The 21,956-nt window shown below is 47.7% G+C and overlaps 1 protein-coding gene across 7 annotated transcripts in view; it reads left to right on the top strand.

Annotated features, from left to right (window-relative positions):
- The window catches only part of STYXL1 (serine/threonine/tyrosine interacting-like 1), a 63,659-nt gene that overhangs the window by 25,102 nt on the left and 16,601 nt on the right, over positions 1 to 21,956 (top strand). For all 7 annotated transcript variants that reach the window (XM_011930210.1, XM_011930197.1, XM_011930219.1 and 4 more), the window contains exons 4-6: positions 4,569 to 4,710; positions 12,729 to 12,874; positions 21,545 to 21,690. In XM_011930210.1, coding sequence (XP_011785600.1) covers positions 4,569 to 4,710; positions 12,729 to 12,874; positions 21,545 to 21,690 — 434 coding nt within the window. The remainder of the gene's footprint in view (positions 1 to 4,568; positions 4,711 to 12,728; positions 12,875 to 21,544; positions 21,691 to 21,956) is intronic.

Here is a 21,956-nt window from a genome sequence, read left to right on the forward strand (position 1 = left end):
GATTCTCCTGCCTCAGCCTCCAGCCTGTAGCTGGGATTACAGGCGTGTGCCACCATGCCCGGCTAATTTTTTTTTTTCTATCTTTAGTAGAGACGGGGTTTCACCATGTTGGCCAGGCTGGTCTTGAACTCCTGACCTCGTGATCTGCCCGCCTTGGCCACCCAAAGTGCTGGGATTATAGGCATGAGCCACTGCGCCTGGCCCCCTGGTTTATTTTCTCTCTCTTTGGTTCACCTTCATTTTCTCCTCCTGCCGTCTGAAGATAACTACTGGTCTGTCCTTGATCTCTGTATCTGTCAGAATACTTTCTTGCCAGAGATTTTGCTGGAGCTTACAGCTGCAATGACATCCACATGCAATTAGCAGTCCTGGTAAGTTTACGTCTAAAACTTTGGGCTGGACATGGTGGCTTGTTCCTGTAATCCTAGCACTTTGGGTGGCCGAGACAGGAGGATTGCTTGAGTCCAGGAGTTCAAGACCAGCCTGGGTAACATAGCAAGACCCCTGTCTCTACAAAAAATTGAAAAATTAACTCAATGTGGTGGTGCTCATTTGTAGTACCAGCTACTCGGGAGGCCGAGGTGGGAGGATCACTTGAGTCCAGGAGGTCGATTGCACCACTGCATTCCAGCCTGGGTGATAGAGCAAGACCTTGTCTCAAAAATAATAAAACTTTGTCTTCTAAAATTTCCCTTTCCTCCCTATTCCCACTGTACTCTTCCACATACAATTTCTGCTGCTTTTTCTATACATAACTCGATAACTCGGCAGGGAGCAGGGGCAGGGTGTATTCTTCCAGGATATTTCCCTGTCCCAATCCTCATTATTGTCTATTTGTCTTTTTTTGTTTTTATTTTTGAGACAGAATCTCACTCTGTCTGCCCAGGCTGGAGTGCAGTGGTGCAGTCTCAGCTCACTGCAATATCCATCTCCCGGGTTCAAGGGATTCTCCTGCCTCAGCCTCCCTGGTAGCTGGGGTTATAGGCACCACCAACACGCGTGGCTCATTTTTGTATTTTTAGTAGAGATGGAGTTTCACATGTTGGCCAGTCTGGTCTCGAACTCCTGACCTCAAGTGATCCACCTGCCTCGGCCTCCTAAAGTGCTGGGATTATAGGCATAAGCCACCACGCCCAGCCCATAATCTCACTCTTAATCCCCATTGCAGGCCTTTTTCTGCACCTATTCAGAGCCCCTCATGATGTGTGGGCCTCCATTCCCACGCAGCTCTCAAGTCTGTGCATTTCTTTGATTGTGGCCGCACCTCCTGCTCTGGGAAAGAGACATTCCCTCTGCCTCTCAGCTCCTCCAATTCAGGCTAACAGCTTTTCTTTTTTTTTCTTTTTCCTTTTTTTTTTGAGACGAAGTCTCGCTCTTGTTGCCCAGGCTGGAGTGCAGTGGTATGATACTGGCTTTTGCCTTCCCTCCCTAGCTTCCCAGTTAGCAGATGGAGGCCTTCAGGGCAGTCCCAGCCCCAGCAGGACAGAAAGGCTCCCAGCCCTGTGTTCTCAGCCTTCTTGGATCTGACCACCTCTCTTTTCAGCCTCATTCCTAGTACACTTCCACTCTCACCTGACACCGTAGCAGCACTGTGCTGCCATGTTTCCTTCTATGATGCACATGTATCCCATACTGTAACTCTTTCTTGAAAACAGATTATGTCCTACCGTTGATTTTTTTTTTTTTTTGAGATGGAGTCTCATTCTGTCGCCCTGGCTGGAGTGCAGTGGGGTACGATCTTGGCTCACTGCAACCTCCGCTTCCTGGATTCAAGCAATTCTTCTGCCTCAGCCTCCCGAGTAGCTGGGACTACAGGCACGTACCACCACACCCGTCAAATTTTTGCATTTTTAGTAGAGACAGAGTTTCACCATATTGGTCAGGCTGGTCTTGAACTCCTGACCTCATGATCCACCTGCCTCAGCCTCCCAAAGTGCTGGGATTACAGGCATGAGCCACCGTGCCTGGCCAGTTTGTATTTTTTATTGTTATTATTATTTTTAAGGCAGGGTCTCACTCTGTCGCCCAGGCTGGAGTGCAATGGCACCATCATGGCTCACTGCAGCCTTGACCTCCCAGGATCAAGGAGTCCTCCCACCTCACCCTTCCCAGTAGCTGGGACCATAGGCATGCACCACCACACCCAGTTAACTTGTATTTTTTGTAGAGATGGAGTCTCACTATGTTGCCCAGGCTGGTCTTGAACGCCTGGGCTCAAGCAGTCCTCCCTCCTCAGCCTCCCAAAGTGCTGGGATGACAGGCATGAGCCACCAGGCCTGGCCTGATTCATACTTTTAATATGGTAGTGTCTTATTCCCTAAAAGTGGGTGTGGTGAATATCTGCTGTTTTTCTGCCTTTTTGAGGGGAACTTCTCTTTCTGCTCAAACCATGGGTTTCTAGTGGTGCTCTCTAAAATAATATTCTGGCCAGGCATGGTGGCTTTAGTCTGCAATCCCAGCACTTTGGGAGGCCAAGGTGGGGAGATTGCTTGATCTCAAGTTTGAGACCAGCCTGGACTACATAGTGGGACCCCAGAAGGCATCTGTTTACTATCTTCTTTTTGAGTGTTTGTTGTTGTCGTTCTTGTTGTTGTTTTGAGACAGAGTTTCACTCTGTTGCCCAGGCTCAAATGAAGTGGTGCAATCTTGGCTCACTGCAACCTCTGCCTCCTGGGTTCAATCCATTCTCCTGTCTCAGCCTCTTGAGTAGCTGGTACTACAGGTGCACACCACCATGCCCAGCTAATTTTTGTATTTTTAGTAGAGATGGGGTTTCACCATGTTGGCCAGGCTGATCTCGAACTCCTGACCTCAGGTGATCTGCCCACCTTGGCCTCCCAAAGTGCTGGGATTACAGGTGTGAGCCACCGCGCCCGGCCTTGTTGTTTTTGTTTCGAGACAAGTCTTGCACTGTCACCCAGGCTGGAGTGCAGTGATGCAATCATAGCTCACTGCAGCCTCCACCTCCCAGACTCAAATGATCCTCTCACCTCAGCCTCCCGAGTAGCTGGAACTACACGTGCACCCCACCACACCTGGCTTTTTTTTGTCTCTACAAATATATCTATATATATAAATATAAATAAATAAATTAGCCAAGTGTGGTGGTGCATGCCCGTGGTCCCAGCTACTCAGGAGGCTGAAGTGCGAAGATCACTTGAGTCCAGAAATTCAAGGCTGCAGTGAGCTATGACTGCACCGCTGCAGTCCAGCCTGGGCAACAGAGTGAGACCCTGTCTCTAAAATAAAATAATATCCAGAACCCTGGCCCCAGTGATTGATCATGGGTCTGGGATGAAAGCTGAGCCAATCAGAATTGGAATTAGAGAAGGGTGTCTCTGTCCAGCATGGTGGTGGAATTGAGAAGATGGGAGCCTGAGCATTGCTGGAGTTCGTGGCTCAAGCCTCTGGAGGAAGCTGTCTGAGAAGGGGAAGTCAGTGCGGAGGGGAAAGTGGAGAGGAGGAGAGCCCGAAGGAAGTCTGGGCTTTAGGATCTCTGAGTCCTAAAGTCAGCTGCTTTAGGTTTGGAAACCGGCTGCATCTTTGCCTTGCCTGGAGTGTTATCTGCCAACAAGTCCTTCTTTTGTGCACACTCCTGATTAAATTGGTAGTACATCTTATAATCCATGAGTTTTTTTTTTTTTTGGGACATAGTCTCACTTTGTTACCCAGGCTGGGTTGCAGTGGTGCAATCATAGCTCAGTGTAGCTTTGAACTCCAGGGCTCAAGCGATCCTCCCACCTCAGCCTCCCGGGTAGCTGGGATTATAGGCATGAGCCACCATGGCCAGCCACATTTGAGCTTCCAGTCCATCTCATTCCTTCTGCTTACTCATGACTTCTGCTTCTACACACTGTCTACTTACTGTACTTTTTTGGGGTGTTTTTTGTTTTGTTGTTGTTTTGGGACCGGGTCTTGCTCTGTCACCCAGACTGGAGTGCAGTGACACAATCACAGCTCACCACAGCCTCCACCTCGTGGGCTCAAGTGATCCTTCCACTTCAGCCTCCTGAGTAGTTGGGACTACAGGCGCATGCCACTATGCTTGGCATTTTTGTATTTTTTTTTTTGTAGAGATGGGGGTCTTGCTATGTTGTCCAGGCTGGTCTCAAACTCCTGGCCTCAAGCAATCCTCCTGCCTTGGCCTCCTGAAGTGCTGGGATTACAGGTACAAACCACGGCATCCAGTCTGATGTTTTTGGATTCAATCTCCACTGCCAAACACACTCTCCATGAGAAAGGATGTCACTAATTCAATTGACCATGGTTTCTCTGACACCAGGGTACCTAATAGGCTGTGGATCAGTCAGACCAGCGGTTCTTTGGTCAGGCACTTCTCTCTGGTCCAATCAGCTGTGGTCAGCTTTTCTCAGAAGGGAAGGTAGTCACGGAGGATCCTTGGGATTTAACAGGCTCTCCACCCACTGTCTCAGTGCTTCTGGGCCTGTGTGTGTAGTTAGGGGAGAGAGTGCAGTCTTAGCTCCTCCTAGTGCTGCTATACAAGGAGTCTCTGCTCAACCAAACCTGCCCACCAACAGGCCTGTCTTGTGTGTGTGTTTTTTTTTAAGAAAAATAACGAGTATCTTCTCCCGGAGTCTGTGGACCTGGAGTGTGTGAAGTACTGCGTGGTGTATGATAACAACACCAGCACCCTGGAGGTACTCTTAAAAGATGACGATGATGATTCAGACTCTGATAGTGCTGGCAAAGGTGGGTTTTATGCAACAGCAGCAAGAATGATAGTTAACGGCTATTGAACAGATTTGTTATAGGACCAACAGGTTTGTATGCCCGTTTCACGGGAACAGGCCAATGACACTGAGACAGCAAGGTCTGCATCAGAGAAAGAGCTTCATGATCACCAGATACCAAGCAAGGAGATAGGAGGAGGCCCTCAAATACATCTCCCCAAGGAGTTGTGGAATAGGGTTTTTAAGGGGGTTGGGGAGGGTGAGGGACTAGAAAGTTGGGGTCATTGATTGGTCGAGGAAAAGGGGATGAAATCATCAGGACGTGGAAACTGCATTCTTTGGTGAGTCAGCTCCTGTGGGGCCCTTCAGACCAGCTGATGTCAGCAGTTTCATCAGAATGTGGGACCTGAAAGAATATCTCAAAGGGAAAATAATGTTCCATGACGTTCAAGTTGTCACCTACAGAGCAGTTAAGGGGAACTATATTCTTGGCCGGGTGTGGTGGCTTAAGTCTGTAATCCTAGCACTTTGGGAGGCCGAGGTCAGATCATGAGGTCAGGAGATCAAGACTATCCTGGCTAACACAGTGAAACCCCGTCTATACTAAAAATACAAAAAGTTAGCCGGGCATGGTGGCGGGTGCCTGTAGTCCCAGCTACACGGGAGGCTGAGGCAGGAGAGTGGCATGAACCTGGGAGGCAAAGCTTGCAGTGAGCCGAGATCACACCACTGCACTCCAGCCTGGGCAACAGAGCAAGACTCCGTCTCGGGGTGGGGGGGGTGAAAGAACTGTATTTTTGTAACAGGGTCTGTGTGATTCTGGGACAGTACACATCAAACAGCTGTAAGCAAGCAGGTTGGAGAGCAAGCAAGGTGACTTAGTGATGAATGCTGAATGTGCTGCAAGCTTGCTTTATTTTCATTTGTTTCCCTCCCTTCTTTCCTGATTAATTTCACAAAGTTTATGGGGACAGTTTCATGTGTGCCATGCACCGGGAACCAAGGGCTTTACTTGAATCTGCAGAACAGCTTACAAGGACGCTAACTAACATCAAGAGCTATGAGCACGCCAGGCCCAGTGACTCATACCTGTAGTCCCAGCACTTTGGGAGGCTGAGGCAGGAGGATCACTTGAGCCCAGGAGTTCAAGACCAGCCTGGGTGATACAGCAAGATAAGGCACCCAGCTCATTTATTTACTTTTTGTAGAGACTGGGTCTTGTTGTGTTGCCTAGGCTAAGCTTTTAAAAGTGTGTGGACATATTTTTAAACCACCACACCTACAAGTGGTGGGGCCAGGATTCAAACCCAGGCCTTTTGGCTCTGTTCTGTCCCCCAGGAATTGGGTAGTGGAGCTAGAGAGCAGGTAGCCCCAAATCAAAACATTAAAGCGTGGTCAGTTCCAATGTGCTCCATCGAACCTCTGAGGCTCTGCTCTGTTCTTCATGAGCCCATAGTTTTGGGCTGACCACCCCTTGCGGTTGGCACTGGGAGCTCTGCTTCTAGGAATCAGAACTGCACCTGTGGGTGCAATTCCAGAAGCTGGGAGCACTCACACTAACTGCCAGTGGGTGGCGCTATGCTTCCACCTTTCATAAAACCAGCTGTCTGAACTTTTGTCCCAGGAGGTCTTTGGCCAGGAAATTGTCCCTTCTTCCCTAAGCTCATCCTGTTGGGCTCTGGTCTGCAATCCTAGGACTGTAGGCTGGGCCTTGAAACCCTAGGAGATGGTGCTCAACACAGATAATCCCTTTTACATTCTGTAACTGACCTTACTTTGCTGTGGGGCCCCCATTCACAGGAAACCATAACCATACAGACAACTTGTGTACTCAAGGCAACTTTTCCTGTTTCAAATGGCATCTTTCAGGTCAATGAAAAGTCTTTGAGGGTACAAGACCATCTCAAGGCTTCTCTCAATACCCCCTTCTTTCCTTTTTTTTTTTTTTTTGAGTCAGGGTCTCGCTCTGTTGCCCAGGCTGGTTTCGAACTCTTGGCTTCAAGCAATTCTCTTGCATTGGCCTCCCAAAGTGCAGGGATTACAGGCATGAGCTGCCATGCCTGGCCTGAACTCTCTGACTTCTGAGCCAGGCCCTGTGGGCTGAGCTTTGGCTCCTGTCTTGACAGCTGCAGATTCTTTCTCAGCCTGGCTGCAGACTCCAGATTCTTCCTCTCAGTGCCATCTCTCAGACAGGTCCCAGCTACTTTTATCCTCCGTAGCCCCTTATGGAATTGTCTTTGTCTCCCTGAACAAAAATTCAGTATGGAAGCAGAGTTGGCCAGGCACGGTGCCTCACACTCGTAATCCCAGCACTTTGTGAGGCTGAAGCAGGAGGGTCGCTTGAAGCCAGGAGTTTGAGGCCAGCCTGGGCAACATAGCAAGGCCCCATCTCTACCAAAAATACAAAAAAAAAAAAAAAAATGTAGCCAGGCATGGTGGTGCATGCCTGTAGCCCCAGCTACTCAGGGGGCAGAGACAGGAGGATCACTTGAGCCCAGGTGGTCAAGGCTGCAGTGAGCTATGACTGCACCACTGCATCCCAGCCTGGGTGACAGAGTAAGACCCTGTCTCAAAAAAAAAAAAAAAGTTAGAGTCTATGCTCTTTCCTTTCTCCTTTTATCTGGCTCTCTGAAGTCTGCCACACAATATTTCTCTTTCTGGGTCAGAACCTGGCCTCAGGATATCTTGGCTTAAGGATGTCTTGGCTTAGCCTTAATTATGCAAACTTCCTGTCACATATATCTAATTTCCATATAGTCTAATTGTGATTCTACAGATCAATGAAGGTGTTTAAGATTAAATTGATGTCCGCCGGGTGCAGTGGCTCACTCCCATAATCCCAGCACTTTGGGAGGCTGAGATGGGTGGATCCCGAGGTCAGGAGATTGAGACCATCCTGGCTAAAATGGTGAAACCCCATCTCTACTAAAAATACAACAAATTAGCCGGATGTGGTAGCGGGCACCTGTGGTCCCAGCTACTCGGGAGGCTGAGGCAGGAGAATGGTGTGAATCCAGGAAATGGAGCTTGCAGTGAGCTGGGATCACGCCACTGTACTCCAGCCTGGGCCACAGAGCGAGACTCCATCTCAAAAAAAAAAAAAAAAAAATTGATGTCAAAACCACAGTGAGATATTATTCACACCCACTGGGATGGTCATAAAGAGACAGATAATAAGTGTTGGTGAGAACATGGAGAAATTGGAAACCTCATACACTGAACCAGAAAGTAAAATGGTACAGCCACTGTGGAAAATAGCTTGGTGTTTCTTCAGAAGGTTAAGATATAAACCTCCAAGAAATGAAAACACATCCACACCAAAGCTTTTACATTAATGTTCATAGCAACGTTATTCATAATAGCCAAAAAGCACAAACAACCCAAGTGTCTATCAGCAGCTAAAAGGGTGACACAGAATGTAGTCTATCCACACAGTGGAATATTACTCGGCCATAAAAAGGAATGGGGCCGGGTGTGGTGGCTCACGCCTGCAATCCCAGCACTTTGGGAGGCCAAGGTGGGTGGATCACCTGAGGTCAGGACTTCAAGACCGGCCTGGCCAACATGGTGAAACCTCATCTCTACTAAAAATATAAAAATTAGCTGGGCATGGTGGCAGGTGCATGTAATCTCAGCTACTAGGGAGGCTGAAGCAGGAGAATCGCTTGAACCTGGGAGGCAGAGGTTGCAGTGAGCCAAGTTTGTGCCATTGCACTCCAGCCTGGGCGGCAGAGTAAAACTCAGTCTCAAAAAAAAAGTGCTATAATGTAGATGAACACTAAAGAGATCATGGTAAGTGATAGAAGTCAGATGCAAAACATCACATATTATTCCATTTATATGAAAAATCCAGAATAGGCAAATCCATAAAAATGAGTGGTTAAGTGGAGCTGGGAGTTTGGGGAAAAACAGAGGTATGGCTGCTTAGTGGTACAGGGTCCCTTGTAGGGGTGATGAAAATGTTCTAAAATTAAGCTGGGCACTGTGGCTTACACCTGTAATCCCAGCACTTTGAGAGGCCGAGGTGGGAGGATTGTTTGAGCCCAGAAGTTCGAGACCAGTCTGTTCAACATAGACCCCGTCTCAAATAATAAATAAGAAAACATTCCAAAATTGATTGTGGGGATGGTTGCACAACTCTGAATATAATAAAAGTCACTGCATTGTATCTTTTTTCAAGTTTCAGATTAACGGGTACACGTGTGGTTTTGTTACCTGGGTATATCGTATAATGCTAAGTTTTGAAGTTTGATTAAACTCGTCACCCAGGTAGTGAGCATAGAACCCAATAGGTAGTTTTTTTTTCTTCCTTTTTTTTCCTTTTTTTTGAGATGGAGTTTTGCTCGTGTTGCCCAGGTTGGAGTGCAGTGGCATGATCTTGGCTCACTGCAGTCTCCACTTCCCCTCAGCCTCCCAAGTGGCTGGGATTACAGGCGTGTGTCACCCCACCTGGCTAATTTTTTGTATTTTCAGTAGAGACGGGGTTTCGCTATGTTGGCCAGGCTGGTCTCAAACTCCTGGCCTAAATGATGCGCCTGCCTTGGCCTCCCAAAGTATTGGGATTATAGGCATGAGCCATCGCGCCTGGCTGCAATAGGTAGTTTTTTAACCCCTGTCCCTCTCTCTCCGTCTTTCTCCTTGTATTCTTCAGGGTCTGTTGTTCACATCTTTATTTCTATATGCACCTGATGTTTAGCTTGCACTTATAAATGAGAACATATAGTATCTGGTTTTCTATATCTGTGTTAGTTCATTTAGGGTAATGGCCTCCAGCTCCATCCATGGGGTTGCAGAGGACATGATTTTGTTCTTTTCTTTATAGCTGTGTAGTATTCTGTGGTATAGGTGTACCACATTTAAAAAATCCAGTCCGGGGCTGGGCACAGTGGCTCATGCCTGTAATTTCAGCATTTTGGGAGGCCAAGGCAGGTGGATCACTTGAGGTCAGCAGTTTGAGACCAGCCTGGCCAATATAGTGAAACCCTGTCTCTACTAAAAATACAAAAATTAGCCGGGCATGGTGGTGCACGCCTATAATCCCAGCTACTCGAGAGGCTGAGGCAGGAGGAGAGTCGCTTGAACCCAGGGAAGCGGAGGTTGCAGTGAGCCAAGATTGCGCCATGGCACTCTAGCCTGGGTGACAAGAGCAAGACTCCATCTAAAAAAGAAAAAAAAAAAAAATTCGTTGTTGATGGGCCCTTGAGTTGATATTCTGTGTCTTTGCTGTTGTGAATAGTGCTACAGTGAACACATGGGCACAGGTATCCTTTTGGTATAACATATTTTCTTTTGAATGTGTACGTAGTAACGGGATTTCTGGGTTGAATGGTAGTTCTATTTTTGGTTCTTTGACAAAGAAATCTCCAAACTCCTTTCCCTAGGGGCTGAACTAATTTACATTCCCACCAACAGTATATAAGTGTTCCTTTTCTCCATAGCCATGTCAACATCTGTTATTTTTTGGCTTTCTAATAAAAGCCATTCTGACTGGTGTGAGAAGGTATCTCATTGTGGTTTTGATTTGCATTTCTCTGATGATTAGTGATGTCAAGCATTTTTTCATGTTCGTTGGCTGCTTGTATGTCTTCTTTTGAAAAGTGTCTGTTTATGTACTTTGCCCACTTTTTAATAGAGTTGTATATTAGAGTTCTTCTCTAGAGGGACAAAACTAATAGGATATATATACACACACACACATATACACATATATATATAGTGTGTATATATAAAGGGAAGTTTATTAAGGAGTATTAACTCATGTGATCACGAGGTCCCACAATAGGCCATCTGCAAGCTGAGGAGCAAGGAAGCCAGTCTGAGTCACAAAGCCGAAGAACTTACAGTCCGACGTTTGAGGGCAGGAAGTATGCAGCAGGGGAGAAAGATGTAGGCTGGGAGGCTAGGCCAGTGTAGTCTTTTCATGTTTTTGTGCCTGCTTTATGTTCTAGCTGTACTGGCAGCTGGTTAGCTGGTGCCCACCAGACTGAGGGTGGGTCTGCCTCTCCCAGCCCACTGACTCAAATGTTAATCTCCTTTGGCAACATTCTCACAGACACACCCAGGATCAATACTTTGCATCCTTCAATCAAGTTGACACTCAGTATTAACCATCAGAGGCTGTTTGCTTTTTGCTTCTTGATTTAAGTTCCTTATAGATTTTGGATGTTGGATCTTTGTTGGATGCATGGCTTGTGGATACTTTCTGCCATTCTGCAGGCTATTTGTTTACTCTGGTAGTTTCTCTTGTTGTGCAGAAGCACTTTAGTGTTCTCAGGCCCCATTTTTCAATTTTTGTTTTGTTGCAGTTGCTTTGGAGGATTAGCCAAAAATTGTTTGCCAAGGCCAGTGTCAAGAAGGTGCAGTTGCTTTGGAGGACTTAGCCAAAAATTATTTGCCAAGGCCAACGTCAAGAAGATGCAATTGCTTTGGAGGACTTAGCCAAAAATTATTTGCCAAGGCCAATGTCAAGAAGGGTATTTCCTAGATTTTCTTCTAGGATTTCTATAGTTTTGAGGTGTTACGTTTAAGTCTTTAATCTATCTTGAGTTGATTTTTGTGTATGGTGATAGGGGTCCAGTTTCATTCTTCTGCATATGGATAACCAGTTATCTTAGTACCATTTATTGACCAGTAAATGGGAATCCTTTCCCCGTTCCTATTTTTTGAGACAGGGTCTTGCTCTGTCTCCAAGACGAGTGCAGTGGCACAACCATTGCTCACTACAGCCTCAGCCTCCCTGGCTCGGGTGATCCTCCTGCCTCAGCCTCTCTAGTAGCTGGAACTGCAGGTGCCCGCCACCACACTCAACTAATTTTTTGAATTTTGTTTGTGACGGGGTCTTGCCATGTTGCCCACACTGGTCTCAAACTCCTGGGGTCAGGCAGTTCTCCTGCCTCTGCCTCCCAAGGTTCTGGGATTATAGATGTAAGCCACCATGCCCAGCCTCCATTGCTTATTTTTGTCAACTTTGTTGAAGATCAGATGGTTATAGGTGTGTGGCTTCATTTCTGGGTTATCTGTTTTGTTCCATTGGTCTATATGTTTGGAATCATACACTTTAAGTGGGTGAGTTGTATGATATACAGCATACAGTTTACATATGTATGTGGTATAAATATAATATATTCACGTATATAATATGTAAATCATATGTATACATATGAGTGGTTAACTGGAGCTGGCAGTTTCTGCAAACTCTGAGAGATATATATTGTATAATGTTGTGTATCATACTGTATATCTCAGAGTTTACAGAAAAGAAGATTAACTTAGGCTGGGCACGCCTGTAATCTCAGCACTCTGGGAGGCTGAAGCAGGTAGATTGCTTGAGCTCAGGAGTTCAAGACCAGCCTGGGCAAGAAAGTGAGACCTTGTCTCTATAAAACAATACAAAATTTAGCCAGGTGTGGTGGTGTGCACCTATAGTCTCAGCTACTTGGGAGGCTGAGGTGGGAGGATGGTGTGAGCCCAGGAGGCGGAGGTTGCAGTGAGCCGAGATTGTACCACTGCACTCTAGCCAGATAGAGTGAAGCCCTGTCTCAAAAACAAAAACAAACAAAAAAGCCTGGTGATAAGCTACTTTTAAAATTTTAATATAACTCATCTCTATACTTGCTTCAGCTTCCTAAATAATTGCGTTTCAGGCTGGGCGCGGTGGCTAATGCCTGTAATCCCAGCACTTTGGGAGGCCGAGGCAGGCGGATCACCTGAGCTCAGGAGTTCAAGACCAGCCTGGCAAACATGGTAAAACTCTGTCTATACTAAAAATAAGAAATTAGCCAGGCATGGTGGGTGCCTGTAGTCCCAGCTACTCGGGAGGCTGAGGCAGGAGAATCGCTTGAACCCAGGAGGTGGAGGTTGCAGTGAGCTGAGATCACGCATTGCACTCCAGCCTGGGTGACAGAGTGAGACTCTATCTCAAAAAATAAATAAATGAAATAAAATAATTGCATTTCAGAAGAAAGTGGCCATCCATCCCAGCTCTAGACCAATGGCAGATACACAAGAGACGTTTATATCTTTGATCTCCACTCTCAGATGTGGTGCCTGGAGCAGCCATTGAGTATGGCAGGATCCTGACCCGCCTCACCCGCCACCCTGTCTACATCCTGAAAGGGGGCTATGAGCGCTTCTCAGGCACATACCACTTCCTCCGGACCCAGAAGATCATCTGGATGCCTCAGGTAGGACCAAATATTGAGCATAGGCAGGCCCAGATGGGAAGGATGGGCCTGGAGACTGACCCGTGGGTGACAGAGTAGGAGAAAGGGACAGAGGATATAGAGAAAGTGGAGGAGGTGGGGTGGGTGGAGACTGGGCTGCAGACATGAACTTAGGGCTGCCAGGAGCCCAGGTCCAGTGTTTGGTTTTTTTTTTTTTGAAACACTCTCACTTTGTCGTCCAGGCTGGAGTACAGTGGCATGATCTGGGCTCACTGCAACCTCTGCCTCCTGGGTTCAAGCGATTCTTCTGCCTCAGCTTCTCTGGTAGCTGGGACTACAGGCACAAACCACCATGCCTGGCTAACTTTTGTGGTTTTTTTTTGAGATGGAGTCTCGCTCTGTCGCCCAGGCAAGCTCCACCTCCCGGGTTCATGCCATTCTCCAGCCTCAGCTTCCCGAGTAGCTGGGACTACAGGCGCCTGCCACCACGCCCGGCTAATTTTTTGTATTTTTAGTAGAGATGGGGTTTCACCGTGTTTGCCAGGATGGTCTCGATCTCCTGACCTCATGATCCGCCCGCCTCGGCCTCCCAAAGTGCTGGGATTACAGGCGTGAGCCACCGCACCCGGCCAATTTTTGTGTTTTTAGTATAGACGGGGTTTCACCATGTTGCCCAGTCTGGTCTCAAACTACTGACTTCAAGTGATCCACCTGCCTCAGCTTTCCAAAGTGCTGCGATTACAGGAGTGAGCCACCATGCCCGGCCACAGTTCTTTATAAGGAATTGTTGGCTGTCTGGTTGAAACAGTGAGCAAAGAGGGCAGGCTCGATGTGGACCGATTTCAAGGTCAGACAGGCAGGGGCATCACGGCTCGAGACCACCTCTTTTTTCTTGGCTGTCTGGTTCCACAAATCCTAGCTGGATCCAGAAGATACAAAAATACACAAAAGTGGGAAGGATTGGTCAGGCTCAGTGGCTCATGCGTGTAAGCTCAGCACTTGGGAAGGCCAAGGCAGGAGGATTGCTTGAGCTCAGTACTTTGAGACCAGCCTGGGCAACATAGTGAGACCTTGTCTCTACAAAAAAATCAATAAATGGAGCTGGCTGTGGTGGCTCACGCCTATAATCCCACCCCTTTTGGAGGCCAAGCTGCATGGATCACTTGAGCTCAGGAGTTTGAGACCAGCCTAAGCAACATGGCAAAACCCTGTCTCTACCAAAAATACAAAAATTAACTGGGCATAGTGGCCCACCTGTAGTCCCAGCTACTTGGGAGGGTGAGGCAGGAGAATTACTTGAACCCAGGAGGCGGAGGTTGCAGGGAGCCGAGATCACGCCACTGCTCTCCAGCCTGGGTGACAGAGTGAGAGCCTGGCTCAAAAAAATAATGTAGAAGAGAGATGGGAGGATTGCTTGAGCCCAGGAGGTCGAGGCTGCAATGAGTCATTACCATGCCAGTGCACTCCAGGCTGGTTGACAAAGTAAGACCCTGTCTCCAAAAAATAAAAAAATAAAAAGGAAAATCAGCCAGGTATGGTGACTCACACCTATAGTTCTAGCACTCTGGGAGGCCAAGGCAGGAGGATTGCTTGATCTCAGGAGTTGAAGACCTGCCTGGGCGATATAGTGAGACCCCATCTCTATTATAATTTTTCAGTAGAGACAGGGTTTCACCATGTTGGTCAGGCTGGTCTCCAACTCCTGACCTCAAGCAATCCACCCGCCTCGGCCTCCCAAAGTGCTGGGATTACAGGCATGAGCCACTGCACTCAGCCTATTATAATTTTTTTTATACAAAAAGAATCAGGTATGAAACCCCTTCTTTGTCCATCACCTATCTCCAAACATTATCAACTCAGGGCCAGTTTTGTCATAACAAAACAATTTTGAGATACCAGTTTCTGCTGCTGAGTGGCCCTGTCTGTAGGGAAGGCAGTGGCTGGAAGCTGAACTATGTCAAGGGACACCCTGGGTATCTGGAGCCCAGAGAAGAGGCACTTGAGCTTCCCAGAGCCAAAGCTGAAGGAGGAGGAGCTTTCGAGGAAGAGAACTGGGTGGAGTTGTCTAAGGCTAGCACCAGACTGTGCAGAGATTTGCAGGCAGGGCCTGGTCCTCGGAGGGTGCCGTGTGTACAGATGTCTGGCTTATTGAAGTGTCTGAACACAATGGAATGTAAACAGAAAGTGGTTTTAGCTTTTTCTAACAGTTGTCTTCTGCTCTGTTCCCCTTGCTGCCCTTAGCAACATCGTGAGCAGATTCCATACTTTCTGGCCACCTTGAACGGTTACAAAAAACTTCAATCGAAGTCATAGTATAGAATGACTCAGCAAATGTGACTATTCACAGGATATTTGATTGTGTTTAGGAATTGTTGCTTTTTGAAGGTTGTAGTGACATTGTTATGGTTATTATAAAGTTCAAGTCCTTATCTTTTAGAAATACAGAACAAAATATTTACGGGTGAAATGACGTGATGTCTGGAATTTCCTTTCAAATAATCTGGGGTGAGGTGAGAAGGCAGTGAGGGTATAGAGGAAAGAAAATTGGCCAATGAATTGTTAATGTTTGAAGTTGGGTGATATATATGTTTTAGAGACAGGGTCTCAGTCTGTCGCCCAGGCTGGAGTGCAGTGGTGCAATCATAGCTCACTGCAGCCTCCACCTCCTGGGCTCAGTATCCTCCAGCCTCAGCCTCTTGAGTAGACGGGACTACCGATGCAAGCCACCACAGTCGGCTAAGTTTTAAAATTTTTTGTAGAGACAGGGTCTTGCTATGTTGCCAAGGCTGGTCCGAAACTCCTGACCTTAAGCAATCCTCCTGCCTTGGCCTCCCAAAGTACTGGAATTATAGGCATGAACCACCGTACCTGGCCAACTAGTGTATAGTTTTGAAATAATGTTAAATAAAGGAAGTAAAAAGACAGTCTAGTAGAAGCTAGGGCAGTTTAATATTCCAACCTCAAATCTGGATCAAGTCTCATCTCTTCCCATGCCTCAGAGCTGGGCAGCCTAGGGTTTGCTGAGGGACTCAAAGTAGGGAGGGATGGGGGTTAGCTTTAAGGACAGCTGCTCTCTTCCCCCCTTCTGGGCAGAGGACCTTTGGCAGTAGGGTCCAGAGTGGACCTGTCTGTGTGCCTGACTGCGTGTCAGTGGTGGGAAAGCTCCTGCTCTCTGGCCTCATCTGGCTGTGTGAGCTGCTGGTGGCCTCTCCTGCTGGTTTGCTCGGGACCCAGCTCAGCCTCACCCTGGCTCCTTCTGGGGCTGAGGATCTCCCAGAGAGTGCAGCCAGCAGTGACTCCCTTCAACCCCTGCTAGGCATTTCCTCCAACTTTCTCCCCTTAACTTGGAAGCCCATGACCCGGTCCCCTGCCCCGCATGCCCACATTCCTTCACTAGGATCCCAGAATGATCCTGTGTGATAAGATAGGGACTTGTGCCTGATGTCAGACATGTTCCCAGATCCAGGTTATGCATGTCTGGCTCACAAAGACATCCCCTTCTTCCACTGAGATAACAGCACTGTGAATTTCAGCTCAACAGATGTACAGTCAATTAAATAAAGGAAGTAAAGACAATCAATCTAGTATAAGCCAGGGCAGTTTAATGTCCCAACCTCAAATCTGAATCAAGTCTTATCTTCATTGGAACTCCTCCTTGATCTTGGAGGGTCCCTTCCTGGCTTTGCAGAGTACAGAGAGATTAATTTCTTCTCTGCAAACCCTACACTGCTGATAACTCATCACCGCCGCCCCCTCATTTCTGAAGCTTTAGTAAGGTGTAACTGACATGATGAACTGCACATATTTAAAAGGCCCGGTATGGTCTGTTTTGACAGATGCATATTCCTGTAACTTGCCTTTGCTCCTAGTCTAGTCAAATTGGGAAGAAGGCACAGGGTTGTGGCTGGGGTAGCTGTGAAGGTTGGATTGGATTACTTGTTTGCGGCTGTCTTTAGAATGCAGGTGACTGGCCAGCTGTGATGGCTCAAGCTTGGAATCCTAGCACTTTGGGAGGTCAAAGAGGAGGTGGGAAGATCACTTGAGTCCAGGAGTTTGAGACTAGCCTGGGCAACATAGTGAGACTTTGTTTACACAAAAATTTTTTTAAAAGGCCGGGCGTGGCGGCTCACACCTGTAATCCAAGCACTTTGGGAGGCCAAGGCGGGCGGATCACGAGGTCAAGAGATCAAGACCATCCTGGCAAGCATGGTGAAACCCCATCTCAACTAAAAATACAAAAATTAGCTGGGTGTGGTGGCACATGCCTGTAATCCCAGTTACTCGGGAGGCTGAGGCAGGAAAATCACTTGAACCTAGGAGGCGGAGGTTGCAGTGAGCCGAGATCACATCACTGCACTCCAACCTGGGTGGCAGAGTGAAAAGAAAAAAGAAGAAAGAAAGAAAGATTTAGGAGGTAGCACTGATCAGACATGAGGGCATGGGGGAGAGAGGGGGCTGGGATGATGCCCTGGTTTTAGGCGTGGGTGATGGGGGCTGTGATATGGTTCATTGTGGGGAACACTCGGGAGGGATCGGGGTGGGGGAAGAGGGAGGTGGTTCTGGGGGAAGGCAGTGTGCCCAGTTTGGGCATATTCATTTGAGATACTGGTTTCCTTTGCATTGTGTCACTGAGCATTTACACACATTTTACAGTACAGTGTGTTTTTATCTACGTCACACCCTCTTCCCAGCCAAACCCACACAACCGCAGAAAAGGAAGTTGGTTTCAAAACAGCAGGAAGAGGGGTTGATAGATTTGCTATGGGAGTTTTGTGAGGTTTTTTTTTTTTTTAGACTGCATCTCTGTTGCCCATGCTGGAGTGCAGTGGCACGATCTGGACTCACTGCAACCTCCGCCTCCTGGGTTCAAGTGATTCTCCTGCCTCAGCCTCCAGAGTAGCTGGAATTACAGGCATGTGCCACCATAACCGGCTAATTTTTGTATTTTTAGAGATGGGGTTTCACCATGTTGGCCAGGCTGGTCTTGAACTCCTGACCTCAGGTGATCCACCTGCCTCAGCTTCCCAAAGTGCTGGGATTACAAGCGTAAGCCACCGTGCCTGGGCTTTTAGTGAGATTTTTCAAGTGGAAATTGAAAGGGGGATTTCATTTTGGCACCAGCAAGCTGAGCCTCTGGGTTAGGGGCAGCCCACCCTGGAGTAAGCGTTGGGCCTGCCCGCAGGCAGTGGGGTGATGTGTCTCCGTGTCACAGGCTTGAGAACTGGCTCAGCTTGGTGTCTGTTTTTTGCTAATGGCTTTCGAAGCTGGTGGCTTGGGAAGGATGTGGGCTTGCAGAAGGTTTACTGCCGTGGGAAAGGGAGTGAGATGTGCTGAGTTCAGGTGGCTCTGAAGGACCCACACGCCTGAGGTCCTTAAGATTTATTTCTGAGTCGGACTTGGAGCCAGGGGACTTTCGGTACTGATTTTGATCTTTGGCAAAGGTCAGCATTTTCTGTGGTGTAATAATGGAGAAAGTGGTCTCTAATCAGAGTCTCACGGAAACATCAAGTTATCCAGTGGGAGTGCAATTCTCTACTGCAGAACTTCTTTGAGAGTTTTTTTTTTATTTTTTGAGATGGAGTTTCACTCTTGTTGCCCAGGCTGGAGTGCAATGGCATGATCTCGGCTTACTGCAGCCTCCACCTCCTGGGTTCAAGTGATTCTCCTGCCCCAGCCTCCTGAGTAGCTGTGATTACAGGCGTGCACTGCCACCCCTGGCTAATTTTTGTATTTTTAGTAGAGATGAGGTTTCACCTTGTTGGTCAGGCTGGTCTCAAACTCCTTACCTCAAGTGATCTATCCACCTCGGCCTCCCAAAGTGCTGGGATTACAAGCATGAGGCACTGCGTCTGGCTTTCTTTTTTCTTTTTCTTTCTTTCTTTTTTTTTTTTTTTTTTGAGAGGCTGGAGAGCAGTGATGCAGTCATAACTCACTGTAACCTCCACTCCTGTGGGATCCTCCCACTTCAGCCTCCTGAGTAGCTGGGACTACAGCCATGTGCCACCATGCCTGGCAAATTTTTTATTTTTTATTTTTTTGTAGAGACAAGGGTCTTGCTGTGTTACCCAGGCTGGTCTTGAACTCCTGGGTTCAAGCGATCCTCCCACCTTGACCTCCCAAAGTGCTAGTATTACAGGTGTGAGCAGCCACTGTGCCCAACTTCTTCGAACCTTTGATTGCTAATGTACGCCTTATTTCCAAGAGAGGAATCATAGATATAGCTGTCCATTTGTACAGTTGTCCTTCAGTATCCATGGAGATTGGTTCCACGATCCCCAATAGATGCCAAAATCCTTGGATCTTCAAGTCCCTGATATAAGATGGTGTAGTATTTGCATCTAACCTAAGCATATCCTCCCATATACTTTATTTATCTGAGACGGAGTCTCGCTCTGTCGCCAGGCTGGGGTGCAGTGGCACAATCTCAGCTCACTGCAACCTCCACGTCCCAGGATCAGGTGATTCTCCTGCCTCAGCCTTCCGAGTAGCTGGGACTACAGGCATGTGCCACCACGCCTGACCAATGTTTGTGTTTTTATGGAGATGGGGTTTCACTTGTTGGCCAGGCTGGTCTCAAACTCCTCACTTCAGGCGATCCACCTGCCTCGGCCTCCCAAAGTGATGGGGTTACAGGTGTGAGCCACATCACCTGGCCCCTCTTGTGTACTTTAAATCATCTCTAGATTATTCATAACACCTAATACAATGTACATACTATGTAAATAATTGTTATACTGTATCATTTAGGGAATAATGATAAGAAAAAAGTCTGTACATGTTCTGTGCAGATGCAACCATGAATTATTTTTCTGGATATTTTTGATTCAAGGTTGCTTGAATCCATGGATGTGGAACGCACAGATACGGGGGCAGATTGCATTTGGTTATCTGAATCCCTGAACCCTTTTTTCATAGTGCCTTATGGAAGACTAGTGTTTCTTAGAACACACTTTGAGAAATGAAGAGATAATCCTTGTCTTTGTTTCAGATAAACAAAAAGTTTTTTTTTTCTTTTCTTTTTTTTTTTTTGAGATGGAGCCTTGTTCTGTCTCCCAGGCTGGAGTGCAGTGGCACAATCTCTGCTCACTGCAAGCTCTGCCTCCCGGGTTCACGCCATTCTGCCTCAGCCTCCGAAGTAGCTGGGACTATAGGCGCCCGCCACACGCCCGGCCAATTTTTTGTGTTTTTTAGTAGAAACAGGGTTTCACCTTGTTAGCCAGGATGGTCTCGATCTCCTGACCTTGTGATCCACCCACCTCGGCCTCCCAAAGTGCTGGGATTACAGGCGTGAGCCACCGCGCCTGGCAAATGAAAGTTTTAATGATAACTTTGGACCTGGAACTCAGGAAGCTCCCATTTAAGTAGGTGTTTTGTTCTCCCTACCCCTCTGCATATATGCTGGCTTCATCAGAATCATTTCTGGGCATGCAGGGTGGCTCCCATGTGTATCCCAACACTTCGGGAGGCTGAGGGAGGAGGATCACTACAGGCCAGGAGTTCGAGGCCAGCCTGGGCAACATAGCAAGCTCCCATCTCTACAAAATATGAAAGTATCAAAATTATCTGGGTATGGTCGTGTGCACTTGTAGTCCCAGCTACGTGGGAGGCTGAGGCAGGAGAATCATTTGAGCCCAGGAAGTTAAGACTGCAGCGAGCTATGATTGAGGATTGAGCTGCTTATACTCCAGCCTGGGTGACAGAGTGAGAGACCCTGTATCTTAAAAAAAAAAAAAGAAAAAAGGCCGGGCGCGGTGGCTCACGCCTGTAATCCCAGCACTTTGGGAGGCTGAGACGGGCGGATCACGAGGTCAGGAGATCGAGACCATCCTGGCTAACACGGTGAAACCCAGTCTCTACTAAAAATACAAAAAAATTAGCTGGGCGTGGTGGTGGGCGCCTGTAGTCCCAGCTTCTCAGGAGGCTGAGGCAGGAGAATGGCCTGAACCTGGGAGGCAACGGAGCTTGCAGTGAGTGGAGATCGCGCCATTGCACTCCAGCCTGAGTGACAGAGCGAGACTCCGTCTCAAAAAAAAAAAAAAGAAAAAAGAAAAAGATGGGCCAAGCGCAGTGGCTCACATCTGTAATCCCAGCACTTTGGGAAGCCGAGGCAGGTGGATTACTTGAGGTCAGGAGTTCAAGACCAGCCTGGCCAACATGGTGAAACCTCCTCTCTCTTCCTCTTTCCTTTTCTCTCCTGCTCTGTCCTTCTCTCTCTCTCTCTCTCTCTCTCTCTCTCTCTCTCCCCCTCCCTCCCTCCCCCTCCTCTCTCTGTCCTCTCTCTCTCAGTACTTAAATTCTGATGGTCTCCAAGTGTAATAAGAGAGTTGTCCCTCTCCATCCTCCTGAGCCTCCAGTACATGCTGGGTTGTTAGTTTTGGGCCACAGCATCCTCACTGCAAACTTTGTGCACCTGGCCAAGTGTAAACAGGTGCCATGGAGGAAATGAACACCAGTGCTGAGACCTAGCGCTCTGCACCATGGGGCTGTGGCTCAGTCCCTTCGTCATGACTCGCCCTGTGCCACCCATGCAAGTTTCCGTGTGCCAATCTCTTTCAAAGTCTGGATCTCCATCACATTCACTGTCCCGGAACTGCCCTTTTACGCTGGTTTGATGAACTGTGTTTCAAGAGACAGACATCCGTCTTCCCTGAGGAATATGCTCATAGCTGCCTTTCTCCCTCCCCACTTCAGGAACTGGATGCATTTCAGCCATACCCCATTGAAATCGTGCCAGGGGAGGTCTTCCTCGGCAATTTCAGTCAAGCCTGTGACCCCAAAATTCAGAAGGACTTGAAAATCAAAGCCCATGTCAATGTCTCCATGGATACAGGGCCCTTGTAAGTAAAGAGAAATGATTTATATTTCGTTTTATTTTTTATTTAATTAATTTATTTATTTTTGAGACAGTCTTGCTCTGTTGCCCAGACTGGAATGCAATGGCACTCACTGCAGCCTCCATCTCCTGGGTTCAAGCAATTCTCCTGCTCAGGTGCTCCCCTCTACGCCCAGCTAATTTTTTGTATTTTTAGTAGAGATGGGGTTTCACCGTGTTTGCCAGGATGGTCTCGATCTCCTGACCTCATGATCCGCCCGCCTCGGCCTC

The sequence above is a fragment of the Colobus angolensis genome, unplaced genomic scaffold (assembly GCF_000951035.1).
Source record: "Colobus angolensis palliatus isolate OR3802 unplaced genomic scaffold, Cang.pa_1.0 Scaffold120, whole genome shotgun sequence".
Lineage (NCBI taxonomy): Eukaryota > Metazoa > Chordata > Mammalia > Primates > Cercopithecidae > Colobus > Colobus angolensis.